The sequence below is a fragment of the Physeter macrocephalus genome, chromosome 6 (assembly GCF_002837175.3).
Source record: "Physeter macrocephalus isolate SW-GA chromosome 6, ASM283717v5, whole genome shotgun sequence".
NCBI lineage: Eukaryota > Metazoa > Chordata > Mammalia > Artiodactyla > Physeteridae > Physeter > Physeter macrocephalus.
Window position 1 is genome coordinate 37554696 of NC_041219.1, and position 10907 is coordinate 37565602.

Consider the following 10907-nt stretch of genomic DNA (forward strand, 5'->3'; position numbering starts at 1 on the left):
GCCGCTCCGCGGCATGTGGGATCCTCCCAGACCGGGGCGCGAACCCGGTTCCCCTGCATCGGCAGGCGGACGCGCAACCACTGCGCCACCAGGGAAGCCCCGTTTATGGTGTTTTAAGTGCTTAGAGAACTGAGTAATTCCTTTAGTTTACGGCTCAGATATCTTATAATCAGTGACCCAATTCTTGACCTATGGAAAATAGCGACTCCATCCCATCACCCCAAAGAAAGGTCCAGCTAGATGACCCTGCAGTGAATACCATGAGCTGAGCTTCTAATCAGCTTTGGAGCTCTCCTGTCTTAAATATGAACAGACAAATAAATATAATCAGACATTTGATAAAAATATCTAATATAAAATACAGGCACCACAACAACATCAAGTTCAAATAAAAAGATTAAGATTAAATTCAGCTTTAATGGTAATACGTAATCAAATTAAACAATTTAATTTGCAGCATATTCTTTTTTAACCAGATTCCCTACAGCATGGCTTATTTCAAAATGGACTGGCATGTTTAATCTGTTATTTGAATCTAAACAAATGCTGGGTAATGCTCAAGAATGTTGCTTTTAGAAATATTTTCTTCCAGGTAAGTTAGCCAAAATTTCAGTTTTCCTGGCAAAGTTATCAAGTTGCTTAAATGTTGGTATGCCTAACTATATCAGAACAAAGTTCATTTTCTAACAAAATGTAACTAAAGCCACCTTTTAACTCTCATTCTAATAACCTTCTTCTCCCTTAAATGTTGCCACTCTTGTTCTTCAAGACCTCTTCTTTATTCTCCTCTCCTGTCAAAAAAGCCTCTTGGATTGAGTTCTAACTAGGTAACCCATCAGCTCTTAAAACATAATGCAAGGGCTTCCCTGGTGGCGCAGTGGTTGGGAGTCCGCCTGCCGGTGCGGGGGACGCGGGTTCATGCCCCGGTCCGGGAGGGTCCCGCGTGCCGCGGGCAGCTGGGCCCGTGGGCCATGGCCGCTGGGCCTGCGCGTCCGGAGCCTGTGCTCCGCGGCGGGAGGGGCCGCAGCGGTGAGAGGCCCGCGTACCACAAAAAAAAAAACAAAAACAAAACATAATGCAAGGGTAGATCACTGGGAAAAGATGGCAGATGGAACACATGCATGTAATTTCACTAACTTTGAAAACCTTAGTAAAACTACATGAAAGTTTTTGTTTTGTTTTTGAAGACAAAAGCTAGAGGCATACTAGACACACATTCCAGTTGGATGCCAAATGGCCAAGTGTAAAAATCAATATTCAGCTGACACCAATGTCACCATTATATGAGAACTTCTAGGAGATTAGAACAAATGTGAAATTTAATCAAATTTTAAAAATCTTATTACCATCTTATTATTACATTTTTGAGAAATAAGTTCTTAGCACTGAGGGCTGCTAGATTGATCCTGTGGTCACTATACTTCATATTTGTAATACTATATAGATGCCCACTTTCAAATGGAGTCATTAGACAATCAAGAATGTTTTTGGCTACTTTTGCCAGTCTAGATACTGCTGAGAATGATGGTGTTATCAAATTAGTAGGCTTTCTTTCCTAAATATTATATTAGGAAAGAAATATAATTGATAAAGGACTTATATCCTCTTTAATTCCCAGGTTTGACATTTTGGTTAATAGTGATGATGCAATTTCATTGAAATAATTGCATAAACTGAAATTTTGTATATTGCTTGATGATGATGCTTTCTAAATATTTTCAGATGAGTCAAAGGGTATTGTCCTAACACATTTTAAATTTTAATGTTTTTACACATACTTACTGCTTCACATGATCACTTGAGAAAAATTTGCATTTAAACCTTGGATCTAAAAGTGTAACAATGGAGCCATGTGACTGGCTTCTAAGACACCAAAAAGTAGTGAATTTCCATTTATATCTCAGCTTTTATTGCATTCACGCCAATTTCAGTATCTTCTCAAGAGCAGAATGATAGGACAGATATCATGTAAGAGATACTTGTATACTTCAAGGTAGAGCCATTTGGTTACTTAAGATGGTTACAATAAAAGAACTGCTTTCTCTGTAGGCAACCACTGGTTATTAGTAAGTCCTGTGACTGCTACTTTCAGAGTATAATATTACGGCTATTTTGTTCAAGCAACCCTTCTTAATATATAACTTTTCCATCCTGTTTTAATATCTTGCAGAAGTACATCACAAGGAAGCTTCTAAGGAAGCTTCTAAATCTCTTCTATGTCATATAATTTTCCTTAGGCCAAGAGCAGTTTTCACTCCTGGAATCTAGAATTGGTAGTTCTCTAATTCTGTAAGAGGGACTTCAGCTCTGAGACCCATGGCTTAGAAGGCCCCACTTTGGCCCCACTTTGGCCCTCCTTTAGCTATGCCCCATTCCTTAGGATGAAGAGTGCATAGGGCCCAAGCAGTGTGCCCACTCGAAGCTGTGTCTCTTCCCCTTCTAGGCCACACTCCAGATACCTGGGATCATAAAGCTCCCCGACTAAATGGCCTAGAGCCCAATGGCCTCTTCCTGAAGCCAATCTTCCTGAAGGCAGACCATGCCACCACTGGTGCATGCCCAAGCCAAGGAGCACTCAAGGGCTGGATGTTTGTTGGGGGTATAGATGAACGTGAGGTGTGAGGTATGTGTGAGGTCTTTCAAAGTGCAGGACATAGGGCCAAGGGTGGAGAAGGAAGCGGGCAGGTGTCAGACCAGGGGCTGGCTCTCTCCATATCACTATGTTCCAAAATAGAACCCAAGAAGTCCAAGAATTCTAAATTTGATCTTGGACTTTCAGATCATCAAAGGATATACTGTATTTGCCAAGGCAGAAAGACAGAGATTTTTTTTAAAAAATTAATTAATTAATTTCTTTATTTAGGGCTGCATTGGGTTTCTGTTGCTGCGTGCAGGCTTTCTCCCTAGTGTGGCGAGCGGGGGCTACTCTTCGTGGCAGAGCACGGGCTCTAGGTGCACGGGCTTCAGTATTTGTGGCATGGGGGTTCAGTAGTTGTGGCTCGCGGGCTCTAGAGCTCAGGCTAAGTACATGTGGCACGTGGGCTTAGTTTCTCTGCGGCATGTGGGATCTTCCAGACCAGGGCTCGAACCCGTGTCCCCTGCATTGGCAGGTGGATTCCTAACCACTGTGCCACCAGGAAAGGAAAGTCCCTAGAAGTTTTTTTTAATTTGTAAGCTTGTTGTTTAATTTTAAACTACATAGACATACGGTTACATGGGCCTCTGTTTACTACATAGACATACAGTTACACAGGCTCAACTGTGAAAGTGAATCTGTACAGAACGCTTATAAATATTTGACATTATTACACTAACATCATTACACTGATTAGATACAATGTAACCTGGAATGGTCTTTTCCAAGATTTTGATATGGCTGACTCACTTTTATTATTCAGGCTCCAGCTTACACACCATCTCTCAAAGAAGTCTTCCCTAACCACCTAACATAAAATAGCTCTCAGGAATCACCCTTCATCACTCAACTGTTCAAAGCCTCAGTTCCTCCTCTGTAAAACAGGAATAGTGTTTATCTCATAGGGTTGTTAAGAGACATCCTTGTTAAGCAGTTAGCACAGTGCTGGCACATTATGAGAGCTCACTAACACCCAATACTTCATTATTGCCTGGGCAGAGTATGGCTATATGACCTTTTATATGTAAGGAAAGGGCTTAGAAATTTCCATAGGGCATATGTAGCATTTTCTCTTAATTGAGCAAGCCAATAATAATGTTAATAAAACATTATTTAATGCATTTCCTTTCCAAGCATCTGCTTCACTCAAGAAACCTTAGGGAACTCACAGCTGCCTGGGGAAAAATGGGGAGAGGGGAAGAGGAGTGAAAGAGGCCTCCCATCAACAACATGGTTGTTCAGCTTCCACATCTTGGTTACCTTTAGATACACAAATGTTTTTTCCTAGTTCATAGATTCATTTGTTGTACCTTCTTTAAGGAAAGAAACAAACTTCATATACTAACAGCACTGCAATTAGTAATGATGGCTTAGTTAATTTTTGGCTAACGTTCCATGGGCTGCTGGCTCATTGAAGTGAACCCCACTAGCTACATGGTTTTAATCATAACTTGGTTCCACAATGGTGAACCCCCAAAGAATGTTATAGTGAGAAAACAATGTCCTTTTCGGCTACTAAAAAACCTCAGAACCCTGTGCTGGTGGCAGTATTTTCAAAAGTGTTTAACCTTTATGGATGACAATTCTGCAATATGCGGCTAAAGCCTTAAAAGTATACTTTTTTTTTTCCTGTACAGTAATTACAATCCTAGAATTTGCCCAAAAGAAATAAGAAAAGAATGTGAAACTGTATGTATAAGAATATTCATTACAACATTGTTTATAACAGCAAAACATTAAAAAGAACCTATATATTCAATAACAGATGATGGATTAAACCGTGGTAGAACTATGCAACAGAAAAATACACAGCCAATAAAAATAATGATAGGTCTACATTTATTGATATGGAAAGATAATCATGATATATCTACAAAGGGATATCACAGATTATAAAAGAGAATATATATGATTCCAGTTCTTATTTTTAGAATATACAGTATGTATCTACTTTATGATATACCTATGCATAGGTAGAGATATCCAAGTATAGAAGGATCTATATGAAAATATTAATAGTGACTATGTCTAGGTAAATAATTGGGGGTAGTTTTAAATTTTCTTCTTGATCCTTTTTTCCCTTTCCTGCAGTTTGTATAATAAACATGTATTACTTTTACAATCACAAAAAGTTTAAATAACAATTTACCATCGAACCATAAAGAATCTCAATATCTGACTTGCCCCATGTTTTAAGCACTGATGATAATTGCCAGAACGCCCTGGAATGAAAGGGGGCAAGAATACTACTTCTTCTCAGGATAAAGGAAGGCCTATAATCCCCAGATTAGACAACCCAGGGAGCTTTCAGGGCATGATTAACAGGCATAACTACTTAGCATAGCCCTGAGGTTCAGAAATTTACCAGTAGACAGGGGAGAAAATTATTTTCCTGGTGCAAGTTCTCCTCAATAGAGAGAAACAGTATATGTTTATGTATAGATAAAACAGTATATGTTTATGTATAGGAAAAAACTTACTGCGGTGGATAATCTGGATGCCAATGTCATTTCCAAGTTCCCTTTGAGACCAAGAAGTGCAGGAACTAAGATGAAAACTTCTGTTACTTTTTTGAACACCTCCCAGTGCTGTAAGAAAACAAAAAAAATAGAATTTTCTGACACCCTTTAAAAAACACTTTAGAATAAAGATTTCTAAAAATCTCAGCCTTTTTTCCGATGTTGCATCTACATTTTGAATAACTACACAGGTCGCTTAATCAGTGAACATTTAGCTTAAGCCATTCTCCAGAGTTCTAAAACCTTGAGTTACTTTAGAAATTCTGTTAGAGTTGGAAGTAATAGCTGATACACTCACTATATCTCATAGTACATCTAGCTTGCTACACAACTCTGTTACTCTTAAAGTCTACTGTATCTCTTTATGATGGCAAGAGTCAGTGTAACTAGTGGTTAAAAACACAGATCCAAGAACCAGATAATCTGTATTTGAATCTTGGTTCCAACACTAATTACAACCAACCCACAGGAAAATTACAGTAATATTATTAGCTCATTTCACAAATGAAGAAATAAGCATTCAGAGAAGTTAAAATGATTTTCCCAAGATCAAAAAATGGGACCTAGAATTGACCCCAGGAGTTCTGAGTCATCCCATGTTCCGCTCCCCATTTTAGGGTGTGAGGCAAGAGGCTGCAGAGCACAGGATCATAAAAGAGCACTAAATTGGAAATAAGAAAATTTCTTATTCTAGGCACGGATCTGTCATAACCTGGCTGTGTGATCCTGGATGAGTTACGTACCATTCTGATCTCAGTTTCTTCATCCATGAAATGAAGATACTACCTGCCCTGTCTAGCCTATGAGGAAATACCATAATAATGAAAACAAGAGATATTAAAGTACTTTATAAACTGAAAAGACCATACAAATGACTGAATAACACAAAATGCTATTTTACAAGTGTTATTAAGAGGTGATTGTCCCAAAGGAGACTTTAGGGACTAAGCATATTAATTTATGCCAAAAAAATATCAAGAATACAGTCTTGTCACCAACACCAAGACAGGTGAGAAAAGTAAGACAAATCCATCGGATAAATGAAAGAAAATTTCAATTTGTCCCCAAAGTTCCCCTAGAGGCTGTTCCAAATAGGTGCAGAACTAGGGCCTAAAGAAGCTTTAGGAAATGTTTATCAGACCAGTTTTTGGTAAAAACCTGGTTTAACAGTTTTACAAGGGAATCCCTCCACGGTTCAAGTCAATTAAGGATGGGCCTAAAAACAGCACTCGGGGTCCAGTAGCCTCTCAGATTCCTTAACATGTCAAAAAACTAACAAACAATTTTGTCCATGTTTTATGATAGGTAAGAATTCTGCTGTGCTAGTGGAATATGAATCCTTCAGAGATGACGGTGATGAATAACAACAGATAATAATAATAATAAATATTAACAACAGTCAACATTCACTGATTGCTTGTTAGTGCCAGGCACTGTTCTAGGCTTAATCATTTAATCTTCACAACAAACTTACGAGATATGTATTGTTTTTTATCACATTAGACATAATTTGGGATTACCTAGGTCACAATATTAAGACACCTACCTATACAATTTTATAAACACCAGAATATCCAAATTTCTCTATCAGTCACTGCCATCCCACTTTGGATCTGTTGGGATGCATTCCTTTGGGTTACTACCACCCTTTCCAAGTTCAATTCAAATCAAATGCTCCTGTGAGAATTACTATGAAAACACTTACACCTTAGCATTGATATAACAATAAGAACTATCACGTATTGATTTCCAACCTCATGCCCAATATATTCTGCATTCTTCTCTCTACACCTGTAGAGGTGGGCTTTCAGAAGTTCTCAAACTTTCTCAGCTCACAGCACCTGTAGTGTCTCAGAAATGTTTCCATGACATCCCTAGGCCAAAAGAAATATCTAACAGTCCTACTAAGTAGCTAGGTCCAAACAATTTAATAAGTATTTATTTCCTAACAACTTGGTAGCCATCTGAAGAAATAACACAAATAAATTGAAAGAATAAATCATATTTTTAAGTCATGTAACCACAAGTACTTACTAACAGGATGTGTGTATCTCTTGGGCACTGCACAGTGTCTCAAACCTTGGAATTTGGAAACTACCGCCTTCATTTCTTGTTCTGTGCTGATTTTTGTGTGACACTTGCTTTTTTTCCCAGCACTGCTGAAAATGTAGCTTTGCAGAGGTATGTCAGATGGAGTGTGATCTAATGCTGATATGTTGAACCACCTCGAGTCAGTGGTCTGTAGAGTGTCCAAGAGATGTCACTGTGTTTCCCTCAAAAATTTAACATATCCCACAGCAACCCTGGGGTGTCCAGACACACAGTTTGGGAAATACGAGAATAGTGAGAAACAGTACAGCACGTTAGTCAAAGAAAAGGGCTCTGGAATCAGATTACCTGAGTTGCAATTCTGATACTACTATTTTTACTGTATGACTTGAGCAAAACTATGCTTTACTTTATTCATCTAAAATAGGGTCATAAGTGTACCTACCTCATATGTTTGTGCTCAGGACCATGCCTGTACATAGTAATAAATAACAATATTGAGGGTTTACTAGCTATAACACCAAGATATATTATCCGTTAATTTTCCTGTCAGGAAGAGGTAATGCCAAAAAAAAAAAAAAAAGTCCAGAAAGGGGGATGCTGAGGCAGTCAGTGCCCCAAATAAATTTCACCTACTTATAAATTTTGCCACAATACAGACATGTCCTCTGAGGCTATGTAGATTATTATGCACTGCTAAACCTCTCCACAAGAATCCTCCCTACAGGAAATCAACTTCTAATCTTACCTAATTTTACATGTCTGTCAATACCCAGAATCTTAGGTAAGCACCCATACCTCAAACATAATGTCAGATTGCTTACATATGTCCTATACTTGAAACCTAAAAATATATTAATGTCCAAAAGGACAAAAATGAAACTTAAAAAAAAGAAAAATAAATAAAATTAAATTTAAAAAAAAGAATAAACAAGTTGAGAAATACATCCATAGGGTCCTAACTTAAAAATAAACAGAAAAAGTTTAAAAATAACTAATTGGTAAAAGAAGCTTATGCAATTTTTAAAAAACTTATATACCCCAGAGCTGGAGAAGATTTGTTTCTCATTTTAACTTAGTTTAAAAAAACTAAACCCATTCACTTTTAGACATATGACCCAGGGACCAACCTCACTCATAATTTTAAAAATGCAAATTAAAAGGTGATGAATTTTCTTCTGTGAGATTGGTAAAGTTCAAAAAGTTGGATAATACTCCGTCGGTAAGAGTATAAGGAAATAAGCACTCCATTACACTATTGGTGAGAACGTAAAGGTTTAACTTCTTTGGGGGAATTCAGCAATATCTATCAAATGTAAAATGCACATAATTTTCAACTCAAAACTCTACTTCAAGGACTTTATCCTACAAATAAAGTTGAACGTGAGTTCAAGTACATACATATAATGAGTCAACTTCATCATTGTTCATAATCACAAAAGATTTGAGGTACTTTAAATCTCCTTCATTAGGTCACTTGGTAGAAAAACAATGATATATCTTTGCAATAGAACATAACAATAGAACTCTCCAGAGAAGAATTTGTAAATCTGTGTGTATCTATAAGGAAGCTCCAAGATAAATTAAGAAGAGCAGGGTGAAGAGCAGCATTATAGGATATTTTTTGCTTGTGTTTTTTAGTGAATACACACACACACACACACACATATATACTAGCATATATATATATATGAATGTACATGCATTTAATGTCAGTGGAAGGAGACAGAAAAAAATAATACCAGTAAATTCTAAAGAAGGGAATAGAGGAAGGGCACATAGAAAAGAAGTTTTCTGGTAGCTTCAAGATGGCGGAAGAGCATGACGCGGAGATCACCTTCCTTTCCAAAAATACATCAGAAATACATCTACATGTGGAACAGCTCCTATAGAAACCTACTGAATGCTGCCAGAAGACCTCAGACCTCCCAAAAGGCAAGAAACTCCCCAGCTACCTGGGGAGGGCAAAAGAAAAAAGAAAAAACAGAGACAAAGAATAGGGACGGGACCTGCACCTCTGGGAGGGAGCTGTGAAGGAAGAAAGGTTTCCACACACTAGGAGCCCCTTCGCGGGCGGAGACTGCGGGTGGCGGAGGGGGGAAGCTTCGGAGCCGTGGAGGACAGCGCAGTAACAGGGGTGCGGAGGGCAAAGCGGAGAGATTCCCGCAAGAGGATCGGTGCCAACCAGCACTCACCAGCCCGAGAGGCTTGTCTGCTCACCCGTGGGGCGGGCGGGGGCTGGGAGCTGAGGCTTGGGCTTCGGAGGTCAGATCCCAGGGAGAGGACTGGGGTTGGCTGTGTGAACATAGCCTGAAGGGGGCTAGTGTGCCACAGCTAGCCGGGAGGGAGTCCGGGAAAAAGTCTGGACCTGCCTAAGAGGCGAGAGACCATTGTTCCAGGGTGCGCAAGGAGAGGGGTATTCAGAGCACCGCCTAAACGAGCTTCAGAGATGGGCATGAGCCGTGCCTATCAGGGCGGACCCCAGAGACAGGCATGAGACGCTAAGGCTGCTGCTCCAGCCGCCAAGAAGCCTGTGTGCGAGCACAGGTCACTATCCACACCTCCCCTCCCGGGAGCCTGTGCAGCCCGCCACTGCCAGGGTCCCGTGATCCAGGGACAACTTCCCCAGAAGAACGCACGGCGCATCTCAGGCTGGTGCAACGTCATGCTGGCCTCTGCCACCGCAGGCTCGCCCCGCATCGGTACCCCTCCCTCCCCCCGGCCTGAGTGAGCCAGAGCCCCCGAATCAGCTGCTCCTTTAACCCCGTCCTGTCTGAGCAAAGAGCAGACGCCCTCAGGCGACCTACACTTAAGAGGCGGGTCCAAATCCAAAGCTGAACCCCGGGAGCTGGGCGAACAAAGAAGAGAAAGGGAAATTTCTGCGAGTAGGCTCAGGAGCAGCGGATTAAATCTCCACAATCAACCTGATGTACCCTGCCTCTGTGGAATACCTGAATAGACAACGAATCATCCCAAATTGAGGAGGTGGATTTGGGAGCAAAGATATTTTTTTTTCCCCTTTTCTCTTTTTGTGAGTGTGTATGTACATGCTTCTGTATGTGATTTTGTATGTATAGCTTTGCTTTTACCATTTGTCCTAGGGTTCTGTCCATCTTTTTTTTTTTTTTTTTTTTACTTTTTAAACTTCTTTTCTTAATAATTATTTTTTATTTTAATAACTATTTCATTTTACTTTATTTTATCTTCTTTCCTTCCTTCCTTCCTTTCCTTCTTTACTTCTTTCTTTCTTTTATTTCTTTCTTTTTCTTTCTTTCTTTCTATGTTTTCTCCCTTTTATTCTGAGCCATGTGGATGAAAGGTTCTTGGTGCTCCAGCCAGGCATCAGGGCTGTGCCTCTGAGGTGGGAGAGCCAACTTCAGGACACTGGTCCACAAGAGACCTCCCAGCTCCATGTAGTATCAAATAGCAAAAACCTCCCAGAGATCTCCATCTCAATGCCAGCTTCACTGGCATTGTGAGTGAACCCATTGTTGAGTGAACCCAGCTTCACTCAACGACCAGCAAGCTACAGTGCTGGACACCCTATGCCAAACAACTAGCAAGAGAGGAACACAACCCAATCCATTAGCAGAGAGGCTGCCTAAAATCATAATAAGGCCACAGACACCCCAAAACAAACCACCAGACATGGACCTGCCCACCAGAAAGACAAGATCCAGCCTCATCCACCAGAACACAGGCAC

The 10907-nt window shown here is 40.0% G+C and overlaps 1 protein-coding gene across 6 annotated transcripts in view; it reads right to left on the bottom strand.

Moving 5' to 3' along the window:
* The window catches only part of SLC41A2 (solute carrier family 41 member 2), a 134844-nt gene that overhangs the window by 87969 nt on the left and 35968 nt on the right, over positions 1–10907 (bottom strand). For all 6 annotated transcript variants that reach the window (XM_024127361.3, XM_024127360.3, XM_024127359.3 and 3 more), the window contains exon 3: positions 5116–5223. In XM_024127361.3, the coding sequence (XP_023983129.1) occupies positions 5116–5223 (108 nt within the window). The remainder of the gene's footprint in view (positions 1–5115; positions 5224–10907) is intronic.